Here is a 23,219-nt window from a genome sequence, read left to right as displayed (position 1 = left end):
GTTGAGGCTCTCCTGGGTCCTATATTTAGGTTGTTGTCTGATGTTTGTTCTCTAATTAAAGGACTCCCTTTAATACATCTTGCAAATTTGGTTTTGTTTTTACATATTCCGTTAATATCTTTTTATCTGGAAATGTCCTAATTTTGCCATTATATAGAGTGAGTTTTGCAGGATATACTATTCTTGCTCAGCAATTTTATTTCTTTCAAGGTTTTATATATGTCATCCTGTGGCCTTCCTGCCTGCATGGTTTCTGCCAAGTAATCAGAGCTTAGTCTTATTGATTCCCGTTTGTATATGACTTTTTGTTTTTCTCAAGCTGCTCTCAGGATTCTTTCTTTGTCATTGGTTTTGGTGACTGATTATGTCTTGGTTATTTCATTTTGGGGTCTACCCTATATGGAGTTTGTTGAGTTGATTGGATGGTCAGCTTCTCATCTCTCATGATATTAGGGAATTTTCTGTCAGCAATTTTTCAATGATTTTGTGTTTCCCATTTTCTCCCTCTTTATGGAACTCAGACCACGTACAACTTTTTGCTTTTGTTGTATCCCTCATGATTCTCAGGTTTTCTTCATTCTTTTGTCTGATTTTTCCTCAAAGTGGTATCCAAAGATTTGTTTTCAATTTTGCATATCTTGTCTTCCATTTTTTCAAATTTGCTCCTAAAACCTTCTATTGCACTGTCCATTTCTGAAATCTTGTTGTTTATCTTTTGGATTTCTCTTATTTTTTGTATGATTTCTAGTTGTTTATTTTGAAATTTTGTTCCTGTATTATTTTCCTGAATTCTTCCATTGCTGTGTATGTGTTTTCCCTGATTTTGTCTGTATTTTCTGATTTTTTCTATTTTTTATCTACGTTTTCCTTCATCTCTTTCCTAATCTCTTCAAGAGCCCTGAATATTATACTTTTGAATTCCCTATCAGGTTGTTCCAATGCCCTTTTCTTCTACCTGGAGGTCATCTGGTGTTTTATTTTGGTTGCTTTCTGGAGCCATTCTATCCTGTTTTTTTTTTTAAACGTTTGATATCATCTGCTGTCTCCAGGATATTCAAGAGTTATTTTGTTTATTGATTGTAGATTTATTTGTTTCATTCTGTTTTTGGTTTTATTTCGTTATGTCTTGGCAAGTGGGCTGGGTGTGTTTTGTTGCTTGTTCATCTGTGGGCATACTTCTTACCACCTTGTGCAGGTCAGCAGGTCAGCTATTGTGCAGCAGGACAGGTCCAGCAGGGGGAGGGGAAGAGATGGGTCATTTGCAGCACCAACTGGGGCTGACAGTGTGGGGTTGGGGACAGTGTGGGGCAGAGTCTGGGGTTCCTGCCTATGCTACTCTGAAATATCACGCTAGGTGCACAGTGCATATAGAAAGGAGGGAAGGGAGAAGTTGTGATGTGCAGAGCTAAATGGGTTAGAGAAAGAAGGGAGAGAAATAGAAGTAAAAAAGAATGAAGGAAAAAAGTAAATAAAATGGCAATGCAGTAGGATTTGGCACACGGGGGCAGCGCAGACCTGGGGAGGCCGTGTGCCAGTGGCTCTCTAGCTGAGCTTTGCAGCTCAGCCTGTTAAGAAGGGATGTATGTGGCACATAGGGCTAGGCAGGGAGGAGAAAGGAAAGGAAAGAAAGAGAAAGGAGAAAAAAAAACCAAAAACAACAACAAAATAAATACAGTGCTAAGGGAGACAGCTGTTGGGGGAGGGTGGAACTGAGGTGCTGGTGAGCTGGTATCTCTCTCACTGAGCAGCGCAGCATGGCCCCTCAGAAAGGAGTGACGGCAGCACAGGGCCTAGGTGAGAGAGAGAAGGAAAAGGCAGAAGGGGAAAGATAAAAATAAAAAAAATATCGCACTGAGGGAGCTGGCCTGTGGGTTGGCAGAGACCTGAGGAGGCCATGTGCCAGAGGCTCTCTAGCTGAGGAGTGCAGCCTGGCCCATTGAGACATGGGGGGAGGCAGTACATAAGGTTATGTGGGCAGGAGAAAGGAAAAGAAGGAAGTAAAAGAGAGAGAAGTAACAGGAAAAAAAATAGTACTGTAGGAACCTGCCAGTGGTGGCAGCATGGAACCAGGGAGGCCATACCATCGCCTCTCTAACTGAGCAGTGTGTAGCACAGCTCTGTCAAGAAGTGGCGGTGAAGGCACATGGGGATACTGGGTGAGATAAAGGAAAGGAAGGAAGAGAGAGTGACAGAAAAACAAAAAAGCCAAAAAACAATAACAAAAAAAATAAAAAATATATGGCTCTGGGGAGCCTGCCACTGGGGGGCAGGTGGACCTGAGCAGCAGTAAGCTGGTGTCTCTCTGGCCAAGAGACCATGGCCACTGGAAAGCAGCAGAGGCCATGCAGAGGGAAGAAAGTTGTGGGCAGGAGAGCATGTATCCCTGATTACCAGGTGCTCTGTATCCTTTTGGGAGACCCATGAAGTTGCCTTCTTGTACTCCCTGTCCACATTCTTTGGTGGCTGAGGTCCAAGATGGTGAAGCCATGCCACGTTAGCTGGTATGGGACGTCCACTCTGTAGCTCTCCTTGTTCTCTGTCAGTTTCTTATTCTATTTGGCGCTTGCTCAAGTACTTTATCTCTTCTTTTGATGCTAAGGGTTCCAGGATTGACATTTGTGTCTGTTTTACTTAGTTTTCCAGGTCTTTGCTGCAGAAGGCAGCACGGTGCTTCTGTTGGCTCCGCATGGCGCCATGTTGGCTCTGCCTCCCTGGGATGCCTTGAAGTGAGGGAGGAAGACCTGATTCTAGATATGTGTTAAGACTAGAGGATAACTCCTTGGGATATCTTGGATATTTCGCCTAGTTGCTTGACAAAGTGACCATTTGACTCAATCTGCTCCCTTTGACTCAATTCCACAATGCTAATAGCAGCTCTCATTATTTGAGTATTAACTGTGAGTTAGGCACTGCAACAATGGCTGCAGGCACATTATATCATTTAATCCTTTCAACAATCATTTGAGGCAAGTGCAAAGATGAATAAACCAAGTCTCAGGAAAGTTTAGACTTGCTTAAGTCACACAGTTAGGGAATGTTGGAACCATGTCTTCAAGACACCAAAGGCTGTCCTTTTAGATTCTATCCTCTTTTCTTATGAAAATGAGTGAATAATGAAAAGATACTTTAGCTTGCCAGGCAGGAATTAATCAGTCCCTCAGGACTCTCATAGCACAGGGTTTATTCTTCTCATACAGAATTTAGTCTTTCTACTTGGTGTGTAATAATGTATGTGAGTTATTCACCTTTGCTGCCCACCTTATAAAAAATACTCAATAATCGCTTATCGAATCTGTGAATGAGTGGAGGTGAGGGGCAGTAATTAAGTAATCTGCTTTTAAGAGATAAAAATACTCAAGATGGAGAACTAGTTCTTACTAACACTTCGGGTATTTATATCATTTTTCTTTGACTTGATTAAGAGTAGATTAAAAACACTGGGAACTTGGAGGTGAACCAGGCATAGAAATAAAAGAGGAACTAGAGGTGCAGATATGGCAGGTGGGGGTTACCAGAAACAAGCTTCTGGGGTGTGAATGTTATTAGACACATGACCTAAAATCACTGGTAGATGGATTAGACATTAGAAATACTTATATGTATAGTGAGAGGAAGTTGAGCATAGTGGTCAAGAGCGCAGACTGGGAAGGCAGACAGCCTGGGTTTGAATTTCAGCCCCATGATTTACTAGATGAATGACCATCAGCAAAACCTGATCTTGCCTTGTCTTAGCATCCTCATGTATAAAATTGGGATAATAACAAGAACATCTACCTCTTAGAGTAGTCATGGCGACAAAATGAGTTAACATTACGTAAAGTGTTAACAATTTCTGGCACATAGGAAGTGCCATATCTGCCAGGTAAGCTATTATTATAATTATAAATAAAGTCTGATATTTCTACACTAAGTCTCTAGTGTTTATTCCCTCCATCACACTAACATCCCTAGGCATGAATGCTGACGTCAAACTATTGTTACGTTCCCATTCCTTAGCTCACATTTACCTTGTCAAACATGAAGACTTTATTGATTTGGCCTCGGAATACCCTCAAGACAGAAGTGATGTGCACACAAGCATCCTGGATGGCCTGGCCTATGTCTTCTGGTTTGTCATGGTCCCTGAACATCAGGTTCACGAACACAATTGTCACTGGGCGAAGCTCAGACAAATAACCCCGAAGCTGTTTGTCATCAATCTGCAAGGTAGAAAGAAGCTTTCCTTAGCATGTGTGCAAGGCAGTGCCTCCTTCCTCATGAGGCCATTCCCACCCCCATACTACAAATCATCACCAGAAGGAAAGCTGTGTTTTGAGATTTTCTGGGGAAGCTGAAGTTATCAGGATGTCAGTTACCACATGGCAGAGCCAGCTTGGAGTGGAGCAGATGGAAATGGATGTACTATTAAAATCTCTTTCATTGGGGACTTGAAATTTTTTGGCCAACTACCACTTGTTATTTTTTGGCCAAAAACCACTCTCTTGCCCAAAGTGCTAGCTTTCTCATGCCAATATGAGCCATCACAATAACTGAAAGAACTGTTCCTCTTTGCTCTTTTATATTTATAGTTTGGGCAAAGAATAGCAGGCCAAGTAATTCAACCTAATACTTTTTATATTATTGTGTTTTAAGTGAAAGTTTATAGTGTAAATTAGTTCCTCACTTAAAAATTTGAACAAAAATTATTTTGTGACATTGGTTGCAGTCCCTGCAATGGGTCAGCACTATTCCCTTTTCCACCACAGGTTCCCTGTGTCCATTCATTCAGTTTTCCTGTCCCTTCCTGCCTTCTGGTCTTTGTTTTTGGGCAGGTGTTGCCCATTTGGTCTCGTATATATGACTAAACTAAGAAGTACATTTGTCACATGTGTTATTGTTTGTTTTATAGACCTCTCTAATCTTTGGCTGAAAGGTGGACTTCTGGAGTGGCTTCAGTTCTGAGTTAGCAAGGTGCCCGGGGGCCATAGTCTTGGGGCTCCTCCAGTCTCTGTCAGACCAGTAAGTCTGGTCTTTCATTGTGATGTTGAATTTTGCTCTATCCGGGACCCTATGTTATGATCCCTGTCTGAGTGGTCAGTGGTGGTAGCCAGGCTCCATTTAATTCTTCTGGGCTCAGGCTGGTTGGAGGCTGTGGTTCACGTGCCCCAACAGTCCTTTGGACTAATATTTTTCTTGTGTTTTTGGTTTTCTTCATTCTCCCTTGCTCCAGATGGGATGGGGACCAATAGCAGTATCTTAGATGGCCACTCACAACCTTTTAAGATCCCAGGCGCTACTCACCAAGATAGGATGTAGAACATTCTCTTTACAAGCTATGTTATGCCAGTTGACCTAGATATTCCCCAAGACCACAGTCCCCAGTCAACTGCATTTACTCAGTCTCTCAAGGTGTTTGGATATGTCTAGGAAGCTTCTACGACTTTGTCTTGGTCAAGTTGTGCCGAATTCCCCTATATTGTGTGCCATTTTTCCTTCACCAAAGTTAACACCTGTCTGTTCTCTACTTAGTAATTTCCCCTCCCTAGCCCTCTCCTCCCTCATAACCATCAAAGATTGTTTTTTTCTGTGCCTCAACCTTTTCTTGGGTTATTATGATAGTGGTCTCATATAATATTTGTCCTTTTGTGATTGACTTATTTCACTAGCATGATGCCCTTCAGATTCATCCATGTTTTGATATGTTTCGTGGATTCATCATTGTTCTTTATCCTTGTGTAGTATTCCATAGTGTGTATGTGCCCTAATTTGTTTATCCACTCCTCTGTTGATGGGCACTTAGGCTGACTCCATTTTTTGCTATTGTGAACAGTGCTGCAGTGAACATGGCTGTGCATATATCTATTCATGTGTCGCTCTTACTCCTTTAGGATATATTCCTAGGAATGAGATTGGTGAATTGTATGACATTTCTATTTCTAGCTATTTAAGAAATCACCATACCGTTTTCCAAGTTGGCTGTAACATTTTACATTCCCACCAACAGTTCAGAAGAATTCCAGTCTCCCCGCAGCCTCTCCAACATTCCTTATTTTCAGTTTTACAGATTAATGACAGTAATGTTGGGTGAGATGTTATCTCATTGTGGTTTTGGTTTGCATTTCTCTAATGGCTAAATGATCACCAGCATTTCCTCATTTGTCTGCTAGCCACCTGAATGTCTTCTTTGGTGAAGTGTCTGTTCATATCTTTTGTCCATTTTTTAATTGGATTATTTGTCTCTTTGCTCTTGAGGTGCTAAAATATTCAATCAGCTTTACAGATTAAGCCCTTGTCAGATATGTTGTAGCCAAAAATTTGTTCCCAGTCTGGAGGTTCTCTTTTTACTCTTTTGGTAATATCTTTTGATGAGTGTGTTTAATTTTTAGGAGCTTCCAGTTATCTAGTTTATTTTCTGGTGTTTAAGCATCATTAGTTATGGTTTGTATTGTATTTATGCCAAGTATTAGGGCCCCTAGCATTGTCCCTATTTTTTCTTTGTTTTAGGTTTTCTATTTTTTTTTTTTTTTTTTTATTTAGGTCTTTCATCCATCTTGAGTTATTTTTTGTGCATGATGTGAGGTATGGGTCATGTTTCATTTTTTCACAGATGGAAATCCAGTTTTGCCAGCACCTTTTGTTGAACAGATTGTCTTCCTCCATTTAGTGGACTTTGAGCCTTTGTCAAAAATCAACTGCCTATAGGTGGATAAATTTACATCTGGGTTCTCAATTCTGTTCCATTGGTCTATGTGTCTGTTGCTGTGCCACTACCAGGCTGTTTTGCTACTGTGGCTGTATAGTAGGTTCTAAAATCAGGTAGTGTGAGGACCCGACTTCGTTCTTCTTCTTCAATAATGCTTTACTTATCCGGGGCCTCTTCCCTTTCCATATAAAGTTGGTGATTGGTTTCTCCATCTCATTTAAGAATGCTGTTGGAATTTGGATCAGGATTGCATTTTATCTATAAATTGCTTTGGGTAGTATTGACATTTTCACAATGTTGAGTCTTCCTATCCATAAGCATGGTATGTTTTTCCATTTATGTATGTCTCTTTTGGTTTCTTATAGTACTGTTTTATAGTTTTTTTTTTTTTTTTTGTATAGGTCTTTTACGTTCCTGGTTAGATCTATTCCTAAGTATTTTATCTTTCGGAGGGCTCTTGTAAATGGTATTGATTTCCTTTTCAAAGTTCTCTTTGTTGATGTAAAGGAATCCAACTAATTTTTATATATTAATCTTGTATCCTACTACTTTACTGAAATCTTCTATCAGTTCCAGTAGCTTTTGTGGATTCTTTGGGGTTTTCTTTGCATAGGATAATATCATCTTCAAATAGGGGGAGCTTTACCTCTTCTTTACCAATCTGGATGCCCTTTATTAATTTATTTTCTCTATTACTCTAGCTTCCAGTACAATGTTGAATAAGAGTGGTGATAAAGGGCATACTTAACTGTTCCCATACTCTAGGGAAATGCTTTCAGTCTCATTCCATTAAGAATGCTGGCTGTTAGTTTAGTAGAAATGCCTTTTATTATGTTGAGAAATTTCCCTTCTATTCCTATATGGCTGAGAGTTTTATCAGGAATTGGTGTCGGACTTTGTCAAATGCCTTTTCTGCGTCAATTGAGATGATCATGTGATTCTTTTATTTATGTGGTGGATTACATTGATTGGTTTGCTGATGTTGAACTATCCTTGCATAACTGGTATGAATCCTACTTGGTCATGATGTATTATTTCTTTGATATGCTGTTGAATTTTATTGGTTAGAGTTTTGTTGAGAATTTTTGCATCTATAGTCATGAGGGATATTGGTCTGTATTTTCCTTTCTTGTGGTGTCTGTGCCTGGCTTTGGTATCAGGGTTATGCTGGCTTCAAAGAATGAGTTCAAAAGTGTTCCCTTCTTTTCTATGCTCTGAAATACTTTGAGTAGCATTGGTGTGAGGTCTTCTCTGAATGGTTGGTAGAATTCCTCAGTGAAGCCGTGCATGACAGGGTTTTCTTTTAGGGGGTTTGGGGGGAGTTTATTACCGCTTCAATCTTTTCTTTTGTTACGGGTCTGTTTAGTTTTTCTACCTCTCTTCGTGTTAGTTTAGGTAGGTAGTGTGTTTCTAGAAATTTGTCCATTTCCTGTAGATCTTCAAATTTGTTGGAGTACAGTTTTTCATAGTACTCTGTTATGATCCTTTTTATTTCAGTTGGGTCTGTTGTAATGTCCCCCATTTCATTTCTTATTTGGGTTATTTGCTTCCTCTCCTGGTTTTCTTTTGTTAACTTGGCTGATGATTTGTCAATTTTGTCAATCCTTTCAAGAATCCAACTTTTGATTTTGTTTATTCTTTCTATTGTTTTTCTGTTCCCTATTTCATTTATTTCTGCTCTAATCCTTATTATTTCCTTTCTTCTGTTGACTATGGGCTTCTGCTGCTGCTCTGTTTGCTCAAGTTGTAGGGTTAATGTTTTGATTTTGGCCTTTCTTCTATTTATTTTATTGTGCTTTAGGTGAAAGTTTACAGCTCAATTTCTCATTCAAAAATTTATATACATATTATTTTGTGATATTGGTTGGAATCCCAACAATGTGACAGTATGCTCCCCCTTTCCACCCTGGGTTTCCTGTGTCCATTTATCCAGTTCCTGTACCTTCTTGTCTTCTTGTCTTGCTTTTGGACAGGAGCTGCCCATTTGGTCTCGAATATTTAACTGAACTAAGAAGCATGTTTCTCACGTGTGTTATTTTTTGCTTTAGACGCCTGTCTTTGTCTGAAAAGTGGGCATTTGGAATGTTTTCAATTTTTGGTTAGTGGAGTGTCCAGGGGCCATAGTCTCAAGAGTTCCTCTAGTCTCTGTCAGACCAGTAAGTCTGGTCTGTTTTTTTTTTTTTTTTTCTTGAATTTCAATTCTGTTCAATATTTTTCTCTCATTCTATCTTGGACTCCCTGTTGTGATCCCTGGCAGCCAGACACCATCTAGTTCTTCTGATCTCAGGCTGGTGGAGTCTCTGGTTCATGTGGTCCATTAGTCCTTTGGGCTAATATTTTCCTTCTGTCTTCGTTTTTTTTTTTATTCTCCTTTGCTTCAGACAGGATTGGACCAATAGATGTATCTTAGATGGCCACTTGCAAGCTTTTAAGACCCCAGAGTGGGATGTAGAACATTTTTTTTAATGAACTATGTTATGCCAGTTAACATGAATGTCCCCTGAGATTATGGTCCCCACCACCTAACCCCAGCTACTCAGCCCTCAAGGTGTTTGGATGTATCCAGGAAACTTCTTTGCTTTTGCTTTTGTCCAGTTGTGCTGAATTCCCATATATTGTGTGCTGTCCTTCCCTTCACCAAATTTGACACTTGTCTACTATCTAGTTAGTGATTTTCCCTTCTCCTCCCTCCCCACCCTTGTAATCACCAAAAAAAATTTTTTTTCTGTACGTAACCTTTTCTTTTTTTTTTTTTTAATTTTATTGTGCTTTAAGTGAAAGTTCACAAATCAAGAAGGACTCTCATACAAAAATTCATAAACACCTTGCTATATACTTGTAATTGCTCTCCCCCTAATGATACAGCATACTCCTTCCCTCCACTCTTTCTTTTTGTGTCCATTTGGCCAGCTTCTGACTCCCTCTACCCTTCCATCTCCTCTTCAGACAGGAGATGCCAACATAGTCTCATGTGTCTACTTGATCCAAGAAGCTCATTCTTCACCAATATCACTGTCTATGCCACAGTCCATCCAATCCCTGTTTGAAGAGCTGGCTTTGTATGTAGCTCCTGTCTCGGGCTAACAGAAGGTCTGGAGACCATGACCTCTGGGGTCCTTCTAGTCTCAGTCAGAGCATTAGGTCTGGACTTTTTAAGAGAATTTGGGGTTGCATCCCACTGTTCTCCTGCTCCCTCAGGGGTTCTCTGTTGTGTTCCCTGTCAAGACAGTCATCGATTGTAGCAGGGCAACATCTACTTCTTCTGGTCCCAGGCTAATGTAGTCTCTGGTTTATGTGGCCCTTTCTGGCTCCTGGGCTCATAATTACCTTGTGTATTTGGTGTTCTTTATTCTCCTTTGCTCCAGGTAGGTTGAGACCAATTGATGCATCTTAGATGGCCACTTGCTAGCATTTAAGACCCCAGATGCCACTCTCCAATGTGGGATGCAGAATGTTTTCTTAATAGATTTTACTACGCTAATTGACTTAGATGTCTCCTGAAACCAAGGTCCCCAAACCCCCACCCCTGCTACACTGGGGTTCGAAGCATTCAGTTTATTCAAGAAACTTCTTTGCTTTTGGTTTAGTCCACTTGTGCTGACCTCTCCTGTATTGTGTGTTGTCTTTCCCTTCACCTAAGATAGTTCTTATCTACATTTGATTAGTGAGTACCCCCTCCTTTCTTCCCTCCCCCCTCTCGTAACTGTCAAAGAATATTCTTTTCTCTGTTTAAACTATTACTCTAGTTCTTATAATAGTGGTCTTATACAATATTTGTCCTTTTGCAGCCAACTAATTTCACTCAGCATAACGCCTTCCAGGTTTCTCCATGTTATGTTTCACAGATTCATCATTATTCTTTATTAATGTGTAATATTCCATTGTGTGAATATACCATAATTTATCTGTTCATCCATTGATGGGGACCTTGGTTGCTTCCAACATTTAGCTACTGTAAATAGTGCTGCAATGAACATGAATGTACATATATCTGTTCATATAAAGGTTCTTATTTCTCTAAGATATGTTCCAAGGAGCGGATTGCAGGATCATATGGTAATTCTATATCTAATTTTTTAAGGAAGCACCAAATAGATTTCCAAAGTGGTTGTAGCATCTTACATTCCCACCAGCAGTGTATAAGCGTTCCTGTCTCTCCACAACCTCTCCAACATTTATTATTTTGTGTTTTTTGGATTAATGCCAGCCTTCTTGGAGTGAGATGGAATCTCATTGTAGTTTTGATTTGCATTTCTCTAATGGCTAATGATCGTGTGCATTTCCTTATGTAGCTGTTAGCTACCTGAATGTCTTCTTCAGTGATGTGTCTGTTCATATCTTTTGCCCATTTTTTAGTTGGGTTATTTGTCTATTTGTAGCTGAGTTTTTGCAGTATCATGTAGATTTTAGAGATCAGTCACTGGTCTGAAATGTCATGGCTAAAAACTTTTTCTCAGTCTGTAGGTAATCTTTTTACTCATTTAGTGAAGTCTTTGGATGAGTGTAAGTGTTTGATTTTTAGGAGCTCCCAGTTATCTGGTTTCTTTTCTGCATTGTTAGGAAGGTTTCGTATACTGTTAATGCCATGTATTAGGGCTCCTAGTGTTGTCCCTATTTTTTCCTCCATGATCTTTATCATTTTAGATTTTACATTTAGGTCTTTGATCCATTTTGAGTTAGTTTTTGTGCATGATGTGAGGTATGGGTCTCGTTTCATCTTTTTGCAGATGAATATCCAGTTATGCCAGCACTATTTGTTAAAAAGATTGTCTTTTCCCCAGTTAACTGATTTTGGGCCTTTGTCAAATATCAACTGCTCATATGTGGATGGATTTATGTCTGGATTCTCAATTCCATTCCATTGGTCTATGTATCTGTTGTTGTACCAGTACCAGGCTGTTTTGACTACTGTGGGGGGTATAATAGGTTCTAAAATCAGGTAGTGTGAGGCCTCCTACTTTGTTCTTCTTTTTCAGTAATGCTTTACTTATCTGGGACCTCTTTCCTTTCCATATGAAGTTGGTGATTTGTTTCTCCATCTCATTAAAAACTGTCGTTGGAATTTGGGTCGGAATTGCTTTGTATCTATAGATCGTTCTTGGTAGAATAGATATTCTTAAAATGTTAAGCCTTCCTATCCATAAGCAAGGTATATTTTCCACTTATGAAGGTCTCTTTTGGTTTCTTGCAGTAGTATCTTGTAGTTTTCTATGTATAGGTCTTTTACATCTCTGGTAAGATTCATTCCTAAGTATTTTATCTTCTTGGGGGCTACTGTAAATGGTATTGATTTGGTGATTTCCTCTTCAGTGTTGTTTTTGGTGGTGTAGAGAAATCCAATTGATTTTTGTATGTTTATCTTATATCCTAATACTCTGCTGAACTCTTCCATTAGTTTCAGCAGTTTTCTTCAGGATTCCTTAGGGTTTTCTGTGTATAAGATCATGTCATCTGCAAATATAGTTTCAACTTCTTCCTTACCAATCTGGATGCCCTTTATTTCTTTATCTAAGCCAAACTGCTCTGACTAGGACCTCCAGCACAATGATGAATAGGGTGCTGATAAAGAGCATCCTTGTCTGGTTCCCGATTTCAAGGGGAATGCTTTCAGACTCTCTCCATTTAGGATGTTGGCTGTTGGATTTGCATAAATGCCCTTTATTATGTTGAGGAAATTTCCTTCTATTCCTATTTTGCTGAGAGTTTTTTTTTTCATCATGAATGGGTGTTGAATTTGTCAAATGCCTTTTCTGCATCCACTGATAAAATCATGTGGTCCTTGTCTTTTATTTTATTTTTATGATGGATTACATTAATTGTTTTTTCGAATGTTGAACCATCCCTGCATACCTGGTAGGAATCCCACTTGGTCATGGTGAATTACTTGTTTTGATATGTTGTTGAATTTTATTGGCTAGAATTTTGTTGAAGATTTTTGCATCTAAGTTTCTAAGGGATATATGTCTGTAATTTTCTTTTTTTTTATGGTGTCTTTACCTGGTTTTGGTATCAGGGATATGCTGGCTTCATAGAATGAGTTTGGGAGTATTCTGTCCTTTTCTATGTTCTGAAATACCTTTAGTTGTAGTGGTGTTAATTCTTCTCTGAAATTTTGGTAGAACCCTGTAGTGAAGCTGTACAGGCCAGGGCTTTTTTTGTTGGGAGCTTTTTGATTACCTTTTCAATCTCTTCTTTTGTTATGGTTCTATTTAGTTGATCTACCTCTGTGTTAGTTTAGGTAGGTAGTGTGTTTCTAGGAAATCATCCACTTCTTCTAGGTTTTCCAATTTGTTAGAGTACAATTTTTCAAAGTAATCTGATATTATTCTTTTAATTTCAGTGGGGTCTGTTGTAATATTGCCTGTCTCATTTCTTTTTTGGGTTATTTGCTTCCTCTCCTGTTTTTCGTTTGTCAGTTTTACCAATGATTTATCGATTTTGTTAATTTTTTTCAGAGAATCGGCTTTTGGTCTTGTTAACTCTTTCAATTATTTTTCTGTTTTCTATTTCATTTAGTTCTGCTTTAATTTTTAATATTTCCTTTCTTCTAGTGCCTGAAGGTTTCTTTTGTTGTTCTCTTTCTATATGTTCAAGTTGTAGGGATAATTCTTTGACTTTGGCCCTTTCTCCTTTTGTGTGTGTACATTTATTGATATAAATTGACCCCCGAGCACTGCTTTCACTGTGTCCCAAAGGTTCTGATAGGAAGTATTTTCATTCTCATTGGATTCGATGAATTTCTTTATTCCATCCTTCATGTCTTCTATAACCTAGTCATTTTTGAGCAGGGTATTGTTCAGTTTCCAGGTGTTTGATTTCTTTTCCCTGCTTTTTCTGTTAATGATTTCTACTTTTATGGCCTTATGGTCAGAGAAGATGCTTTGTAATATTTCAATATTTTGGATTCTGCTAAGGCTTGCTTTATGACCTAATACGTGGTCTATTCTAGAGAATGTTCCATGTGCACTAGAAAAGAAAGTATACTTGGCTGCTGTTGGGTGGAGTGTTCTGTATATGTCTGTAAGGTCGAGTTGGTTGATTGTGGCATTGAGATCTTCCACGTCTTTATTGAGCTTCTTTCTGGATGTCCTGTCCTTCACTGAAAGTGGTGTGTTGAAGTTTCCTACTATAATCGTGGCGCTGTCTATCTCACTTTTCAATGCTGTTAGAGTTTTTTTTTTTTTTTTTTATGTATCTGGCAGCCCTGTCATTGGGTGCGTAAATATTTAATATGGTTATATCCTCCTGGTATATTGTCCCTTTAATCATTATATAGTGTCCTTCCTTAACCATTGTGGTGGTTTTAAGTTTAAAGTCTATTTTGTCAGAAATTAATATTGCCACTCCTGCTCTTTTTTGATTGTTGTTTGCTTGGTATTGAGTTATAGTTTGTTTGTGTCTTTAAGTCTAAGGTGTGTCTCTTGTAGGCAGCATGTAGACGAATCATGTTCTTTTATACATTCTGCAACTCCCTGTCTCTTTATTGGTGCTTTTAGTCGATTAACATTCAGCGTAATTATGGATAGGTGTGAGTTCAGTGACGTCATTTTGATGTCTTTTTTGTGTGTTGTTGACAGTTCTTTTTCCCAGTTAATTTTTTGTGCTTATTAGTTTATCTTTATGTATTGTCTTTTCCTCTTCTTCATTGTTGTTGATTTTGTTTCTGCTGGGTCTCTATTTTTTTCTTGTATTTTATTTTGATGAGTAGGGCAGTTAGTCTCCTTTGTGGTTACCTTAATATTTACCCCTATTTTTCTAAGCTTAAACCTAACTTTTATTTCTTTATAGCGCCTTGTCTTCCTCTCCATAGGACAGATCTATGACTACATTTCTTAGTCCCCCTTTATTATTTTAATGTTATCTTCTCTTACATAATAACATTGCTGTTTCCCTGTTTTGAGCATTTTTAAATCTTGATTTATTTGTTTGATTTCCCCGTCTGAGTTAACATCTGATTGCTCTGTCCAGTGTCGTAGTCTTGGGTTGATACCTGATATTATGCATTTTCTAACCAAAGAACTCCCTTCAGTGTTTCTTGTAGTTTTGGTTTGGTTTTTATGAATTCCCTAAACTTCTGTTTATCTGGAAATGTCGTAATTTCACCTTCATATTTGAGAGACAGTTTTGCTGGATATACAATTCTTGGCTGGCAATTTTTTCCCTTCGTGCTTTATAAGTCATCCTATTGCCTTCTTGCCTGCATGGTTTTTGCTGGGTGGGCCGAGCTTATTCGTATTGGCTGTCCTTTGTAGGTGACTTTTCATTTATCCCTAGCTCCTCTTAAAATTCCTTCTTTATCTTTGGTTTTGGCAAGTTTGATTATAATATGTCTTGGTGATTTTCTTTTTAAATCTACCTCATGTGGAGTTCGATGAGCATCTTGGATTGATAGCTTCACATCTTTCACAATATCAGAGAAGTTTTCTGACAACAAATCTCTTTGCATTTTCTGTTATCCCTCCCTGTTCTGGTACTCCAATCACTTGTAGGTTATAGAGTCCCACATGATTCTTAAGGTTTCTTCATTTTTTTAAATTCTTTTATCTGATTTTTCTTCAAACATATTGGTGCCAAGTGCTTTATCTTCAAGCTCACCAATTCTGCCTTCCATTTGCTTGATTCTGCTCCTCTGAATTTCTGTTATCTAATTCTGTAATTTTATTGTTAATCTTCTGAATTTCTGATTGCTGTCTGGGTTTTTTGTTGGGTCTCTCTACAGGTTCTTGCAGCTTCTTAAATTTTTCATTATGTCCCTGAATAACCTTTTTAATTTCTTCAACTGTTTTGTCTGTGTGTTCCTTGGCTTGTTCTGCACATTGCCTGACCTCCTTCCTAATGTCTTGAAGAATTCTGTATATTAATCTTTTGAATTCTGCATCCGAGAGTTCCAGGAGGGCACCTTCATCCAGAAGATCCTTTGATTCTCTGTTTTGAGAGCTTATTGAAGTGATCAGGGTCTGTTTATTTATGTGGTTTGATATTGTCTCCGAGCCATCTGTAAGTTATTGTATTAGTTTATTTTATGTTTGCTTACTGTATCCTAGCTTCTTGCTTTTTTTTTTGTTTTGATATGCCCAAATGGGTTGCTTGAGTGAGCTAGCTTGATTATTTTTGCCTTTCAAGTGCTGATGTCCTGTCACCAGATGGGTAGAGCTGTTATCAGGTATATAAGCTTATGAGTCCATTCACTTTTCTTGTGTGGATTCAGCTCAGGTGTCCATGTAGTTGGTCATCAAGTGTGTGGTATAGGCTCTGTCCTGCAGTCTTAGAGGGGCAGGGGTAATTGGTGTAGGTACCAGTATCTAGTTGTAGCAGGGGGTCACACTCTGAACAGGGCAGAGGCCTGAGAACCAGCCCCCGAGTGTCTCTGAGGAAAGCGTGTTCCTGTTCCCTAGAGCATACAGGTGGGTGGGTTCTGCAGATGGACAATGGGCACCCAATGCTTTTGGTTGTAAGGATTAGGAGGTACCAGTTATCCTTGGACCCCTGTCATGGGTGGTTGGGTGACCTGAATGGAGCCATGAGTCCTTAGGCCCCTGATATGGGTAGGTGAGCAGCCTGTTTAATAGGCAAAGTGGTGTCAAATATCAAACACCCACCTCTCCATCACACAGCTTAAATAGTTGCAATCTGCCAGCAAGGGCCTATTCTCCTAAAAGGCTCACGCAGGTCCATGCAGGGGGGGAAAGGTATTCAAAGACCATGGACCATTTATGCCTGGACAGGAGCCACTTTCTGTCCTGAGCTCCCCAAGTGAGTGGAGCCATCAAATTATCTTTTTCCTCTCTTGTGAATTTATTCCTTCTCCATGTCTGGGAACATGACTCAGGGTGCTCAAATGGGCTGATCTCAGGCCCAGGGAAATCAAAAGCCACTGAAGCTGGCTTGGGGACGGGGGCATGGTACAATATATGCAAGTACTTAGCTTTTGCCGAGAACGCCATTCTTCTCTGGTTCTGGAGGTGTGAGTAGGCTGTGCAGCTGGCTGCTTCTCCCTGAGGAAACTGTGGCTGAATGCTACTACCAGCCCGCTGCAGCCGCTCCTGGGTGTGGTGCCCAAGGGATCCCAGTGATTCAGGTCCAGCAACTCCTGTCCATCTCTGAACGGTCTCTTTCTCCCCGTGCCGCTTAGTCCTTTTTCTAACTTTGCCTTTGATCTTCAGGGCTCCTAGCTTGTCATAAAGACAATCATTTCACTTGATTTTTCAGGTCTTTGTTGTAAGAGGGATCACTGGAAGCATCTGCTTATTCTACCATCTCAGCCCCACCTCACGTAAACCTTTTCTTGAATTTTTATAATAGTGGTCTCATACAACATTTGTCGTTTTGTGACTGACTTCTTTCACACAGCACAGTGGCCTCCAGATTCATCCATGTTGTGAGATGTTGCATAGATTCATCATTTTTATCACTGCACAGTGTTCCACTGTGTGTATGTACCATAATTTGTTTACTCATTCATCTCTTGATGGGTATTTAGGTTGCTTCCATCTTTTTGCGATTGTGAATAGTGCTGCAATGAACATGGTTGTGCATATGTCTATTCATGTGACAGCTCTTATTTCTCTATGGTAAATTCCTAGGAATGGGATTGTTTCATCATATGGTATTTATATTTTTAGCTATTTAAAGAAATGTCATATCATTCTGTAAAGTGGCTGTACAATTTTACATTCCTACCAGCACTGCATGAGAGTTCCAGTCTCTCCACCACCTCTCCAACATTTGTTATTTTGTGTTTTTTGGATTAGTGCCAGTATTGTCGGGGTGAAATGGTATCTCATTTTAATTTTGATTTGCATTCCTCTAATGGTAATAATGATCAGGAGCATTTCCTCATGTATCTGTTGGCTGCCTGAATGTCTTCTTTGGTGAAGTTCATATCCTTCGTTCATTTTTTTTTTAATTGTGCTTCAAGTGAAAGTTTACAAATCAAGTCAGTCTCTTATACAAAAATTTATATACATCTTGCTAGGTACTCCTAGTTGCTCTCCCCCTAATGAGACAACACACTCCTCCTCTCCACCCTGTATTCCCCATATCCATTCAGCTAGCTTCTGTCCCGCTCTGCCTTCTCATCTCCCCTCCAGAGAGGAGCTGCCCATGTAGTCTCATGTGCCTACTTGATCCAAGAAGCTCACCAGTATCATTTTCCATCTTTATAGTCCAGTCCAATCCCTGTCTGAAGAGCTGGCTTCCAGAATGGTTGCAGTCTTGAGCTAACAGAAGGTCTGGGGACCATGACCTCCAGGGTCCTTCTAGTTTCAGTCAGACCATTAAGTCTGGTCTTTTTACAATTTACAAGAATTTGAGGTCTGCATCCCACTGTTCTCCTGCTCCATCAGGGATTCTCTGCTGTGTTCCGTGTCAGGGCCATCATAAGTGGTAGCTGGGCATCATCTAGTTCTTCTGGTCTCGGGCTGATGTAGTTTCTGATTTATTTGGGCCTTTCCGTCTCTTGGGCTCATAATTACCTTGTGTTTTGGGTGTTCTTCATTATCCTTTGCTCCAGATGGGTTGAGACCAATTGACGCATCGTAGATGGCTGTTTGCTAGTGTTTAAGACCCCAGATGCTACTCACCAAAGTGGAATCCTTTGCTCACTTTTTAATTGGATTATTTGTCTTTTTTATTATTATTATTATTATTATTAAGCTGTTGGTGTATTTTCTAGAGTTTAGAGATTAGACTCTTGCTGGATATGTTGTAGCCAAAAATTTGTTCCCAGTCTGTAGGTTCTCTTTTTACTCTTTTGGTGAAGTCTTTTGATGAGCTTCAATGTTTAATTTTTAGGACCTCCCAGTTATCTGGTTTCTCTTCTGGTGTTTTTACAGTGTTATTTATTGTTTGTATACTATTTATGCATTTATTCGGGCCCTTAGCATCCTAGTTTTTTCTTTCATGATCCTCACTGTTTTTGATTTTATATTTAGGTCTTTGATCCATTTTGAGTTAGTTTTTGTGTATAGTTTGAGGTATGGATCTTATTTCACTTCTTTGCAGTTATGTCGGCATCATTTATGCTAGCATGATTTGTTGAAGAGAGTGTCTTTCCTGCATTTAACAGACTTTGGCCTTTTGTCAGATATCAACTGCACACAGATGGATAGATTTATGTCTGAGTTCTTCATTCTATTCCAGTGGTCTATGTGTCTGTTGTTTTACCAGTACCAGGTTATTTTGACTACCCTGGCTGTATAATATGTTCTGAAATCAGGTAGTGTGAAACCTCCCACTTTGTTCTTCTTCAGTAATGTTTTAGTTGTCTGGGGCCTCTTATATTTCCATATAAAGTTAGTGATTTGTTTCTACATCTCATTAAAGAATGCTGTTGGAATCTGGATAGGGATTACATTATATCTGTAGGTCGCTTTGGGTAGAATTGGCATTTTCACAATATTGAGTGTTCCTATCTGTGAGCATGATATGTTTTTCCACTTATTTAGGTCTCTTTTTGTTTCCTGCAGTAGCTTTTTTAGTTGTGTTTACATATTTCTTTTATGTCCCTGGTTAGGTTTATCCCTAAGTTCTTTATATTTTGGGGGCTACTGAAAAAGGCATTGACTTGGTGGTTTCCTTTTCCAAGTTCTTGATGGTGGTGTAGAGGAATCCAACTGATTTTTATATGTTAAATCTTGTATACAGCTCCTTTGCTGAAATCTTCTATTAGTTCCAGTACCTTTCTGGTGGATTCTTTGGGGCTTTCTGTGTATAAGATCACATCATCTGCAGACAGAAATAGTTTTACGTCTTTGTTACCAATTTGGTTGCTGTTTATTTCTTTTTCTTGCCAAATTGCTCTAGCTAGGACTTCCAACACAATGTTGAATAAGAGTGGTGATAAACAGCATATTTTTTTGTTTTCTATGGATGATTTCGGAAACCCTGGTGGCGAAGTGGTTAAGTGCTACAGCTGCTAACCAAGAGGTCAGCAGTTCAAATCCGCCAGGTGCTCCTTGGAAACTCTATGGGGCAGTTCTACTCTGTGTCCTATAGGGTCACTATGGGTTGGACTCGATGGCAGTGGGTTTGGTTTTGGTTTTTATGGATGATTTCAGTCTCTCTCCGTTTAGAATGATGTTGGCTGTTGGTTTAGTAGAAATGCCTTTCATTATGTTGAGATATGTCCCTTCTATTTCTATATGGCTGAGAATTTATCAGGAATAAGCGTTAGACTTTGTCAAATGCCTTTTCTACATCAATTGATAAGATCATATGGTACTTTTATTTATGTCGTGGATTACACTGATTGATTTTCTAATGTTGAACCATCCTTGCATAACTGGAATGATCCCACTTGGTTGTGATGTATTATTTCTTTAACATGCTGTTGAATTCTATTGGCTAGAATTTTGTTGAGAATTTTTGCGTCTATATTCATGAGAGATATTTGTCTGCATTTTCTTTTTGTGTGGTGTCTTTTGCCTGGCTTCACAGAATGCATTTGGGAGTATTCCTCCCTTTTCTACATGGTGAAATAATTTGAGTAGTGCTGGTATGAGCTCTGCTTTGAAAGTTCGGTAGAATTCTCCAGTGAAGCCGTCCGGAGCAGGGATTTTTTTTTGTTGGAATTTTTTTTTTTTTTAATTAGTTCTTCACTCTCTTTCATTATGGGTCTGTTTAGTTTTTCTACGACAGTTTGTGTTAATTTAGGTAGGTAACGTGTTTCTAGAAATTTGTCCTTTTCCTCTAGATTTTCAAATTTATTGGGAGTACAGTTTTTCATAGCATTCCGTTATGATCCATTTTATTTCAGTTGGGTCTGTTGTGATATCGTCCCTCTTATTTCTTATTCACATTATTTGTTTCTTCTCCTGTTTTTCTTTTGTCAGTTTGCCCAATGTTTTGTCTATTTTGTTCATCTTTTCCAAACAACCAGCTTTTGGTCTTGTTGATTCTTTCTATTGTTTTTCTATTCTCTATTTCATTGATTTCTGCTCTAATCTTTATTATTTCCTTTCTTTTGGTGCCTGAAGGCTTCTTTTGCTGCAACTTGTTTGAGTTTTAGGGTTAGTGTTTTGCTTTGGCCCTTTCTTCTTTTTTGATGTGTTTATTGCTATAATTTGACTTCTAAGCATTGCTTTTGCTGTTTCCCAAAGGTTTTAGTAAGATGTGTTTTCATTCTCATTTCAGTATATCAATTTTTTTTATTCTATCCTTGATTTTTCCCATTACTCAGTAGTTCTTAAGCAAGGTGTTGTTCAGTTTCCATGTATCTGACTTTTTTACTTGCTGTTTCTATATTGATTTCTACTTTTATGGCATTACGATCAAAGAAGGTGTTTTGTATTTTGTACGGCTTGTTTTGTGGCCTAAAATGTAGTCTATTCTGGAGGTGGTTCTATGAATGTTGGAAAAGAATGTGTACTCTGCTGCTGTGTGGGGGGTGTTCTACATATGTCTATGAGGTTGAGTTGGTTGACTGTGGCATTTAGATCTTCTATATCTTTATTGAGTTTCTTTCAGATGTTCTGTCTCCCACTGAAAGTAGTGTGTTGAAGTTTCCCACTATTATTGTGTAACAGCCTATTTTTCTTTTCAATGCTGCTAGAGTTTATTTTATATATTTTGGAGCCCTACCAATGTTTGCATATATATTTATTTGGTTATGTACTCCTGGCGTATTGACCCTTTAATCATTTTATAGTGTCCTTCCTTATCTTACATGGTGGATTTTGTTTTAAAGTCTATTTTAAAGTATTGTCACTCCTGCTCTTTTTTGGTTATTGTTTGCTTATGTATCTTTTTCAATCCTTTGAGTTTTAGTTTTTTTATGTCTTTGTGTCTAAGGTGTGTCTTTTGTAGACAGCATGTAGATCTATTGTTTTTTTAATCCATTCCGCCACTCTGTCTCTTTATTGGTGCATTTAGGCCATTTACGTTCACTGTAATTATTGATAGGTATGAGTTAATTACTGTTTTTTGATGTATTTATTTCTTTTTTTTAGTGTTGATGATTTCTTTGTTCCACTTAATTTTCTGTGCTGAGTTCTTTTTGTTTATGTATTTTCTTTTAATCTCATTACTGTTGATTTTGCATTTGCTGAGTTTTTATGATTTTTCTTATTTTTAACTTTGATAGGTAGGTCTGTTATCTTCCTTCGCGATTACCTTGAAACTAACCTTTATTTTTCCAAGTTTAAACTGGTCTTTTATTTCTTGATATCACCTTGACTTCCTCTCCGTATGGAAGTTCTAGGAGTACACCATTATTCCCTCTTTTTGTTTTGATGGTTGTCATTGTTTACATATTGATGACTCTGAATTCCTATTTTCAGTATTTTAGCTTTGTTATGTTTTTTGAATTCCCTATCTGGGTTGGTATCTGGTTGATCTGTCCTGTGTTCTAGTCTTGGATTGTTGTTTGACATTGTTGGTTCTCTAACTGGAGGACTCCTTTTACTATTTCTCGTAATTCTGGTCTGATTTTTACAAATTCCCTTAATTTCTGTTTATCTGGAAATGTCCTAATTTCACCATCATATTTGAGAGACAATTTTGCTGGATATATAATTCTTTGCTGGCAATTTTTGTCCTTCAAGGCTTTATATATGTCAACCCATTGCCTCTTTGCCTGCATGGTTTCTGCTGAGTAGTCAGAACTTAGTCTTATTGGTTTTCCTTTTTAGGTGACTTTTCATTTATCCCTAGCTGCTCTCAGGATTCTTTCTTCATCTTTGGTTCTGGCAAGTGTAATTATGATATGTCTTGATGACTTTCTTTTTGGGTCTATCCTGTATGGGGTTCAATGAGCTTCTCGGATGGATATCTTTTCATCTTTCATGATATCAGAGAAGTTTTCTGTAGTTAACCTTCAATAATTCTATGTGTTTTTCATTGTACACCCCTCCCCGCATCATGGAACTCTGATCACACGTAAGTTTTTCCTCTCAATAGTGTTTCCCAAAATTCTTAGGCTTTCTACATTTTTCTTCATGATTTTTCCTGAAACAAATTAGTGTCAAGGTATTTGTCTTCAATTTCACTAATTCTATCTTCCATTTTCTCAATTCTGTTTCCATGTCCTATTGACTGGTCTATTTCTGAAATTTTGTTGTTATTCTTTTGGATTTCTATTTGTTGTTTTTCTATGGTTTCTAATTGCCCATTTATTTTGTTGTTTTGTTCTTGTATTGTTTTCCTGAATTCTTCTGTTGCTGTGTCTGTGCTTTCCTTGGTTTTGTCTGTGTTTTCCCTGAACTCTTTCTTGATCTCTTGTAGCACTCCATACATTAGTTTTTTGTATCTTTATCAGGTCGTTCCATTGCCTTTTCTTCCTCTGGAAGGTTTTCTGGTTCTTTATTTTGATCACTTGCTGGAGTATCTTGTCCTGCTTCTTTAAGTGAATTGATATTGTCTGTTGTCTCTGAGGCATCAAGAATTTTTTATATTTATTTATTTATTGTATGTTTGCTGCAATCTGAATTTTTGTTCTGTTTTGATATATCCAAGTATGTTGGAGATGTGTGCTACTCTGTCGCTAATCTGGCTGCACTGAAGCTCTCACCCCTTGTCTCTTGGTGGGTTAAGCAGCAAA

General features: G+C 38.5%; 1 protein-coding gene across 1 annotated transcript in view; it reads right to left on the bottom strand.

Annotated features, from left to right (window-relative positions):
- ADCY10 (adenylate cyclase 10) overlaps window positions 1-23,219 on the bottom strand; it is a 195,387-nt gene that overhangs the window by 150,881 nt on the left and 21,287 nt on the right. Inside the window, exon 8 of the mRNA XM_003414895.4 lies at window positions 4,008-4,199. Within this exon, the coding sequence (XP_003414943.1) occupies window positions 4,008-4,199 (192 nt within the window). The remainder of the gene's footprint in view (window positions 1-4,007; window positions 4,200-23,219) is intronic.

Source organism: Loxodonta africana, chromosome 3 (genome assembly GCF_030014295.1).
Source record: "Loxodonta africana isolate mLoxAfr1 chromosome 3, mLoxAfr1.hap2, whole genome shotgun sequence".
NCBI classification, from domain to species: domain Eukaryota; kingdom Metazoa; phylum Chordata; class Mammalia; order Proboscidea; family Elephantidae; genus Loxodonta; species Loxodonta africana.
The sequence above is the reverse complement of the archived record's forward strand: the minus strand, read 5'-3'. Positions and strand labels throughout refer to the sequence as shown.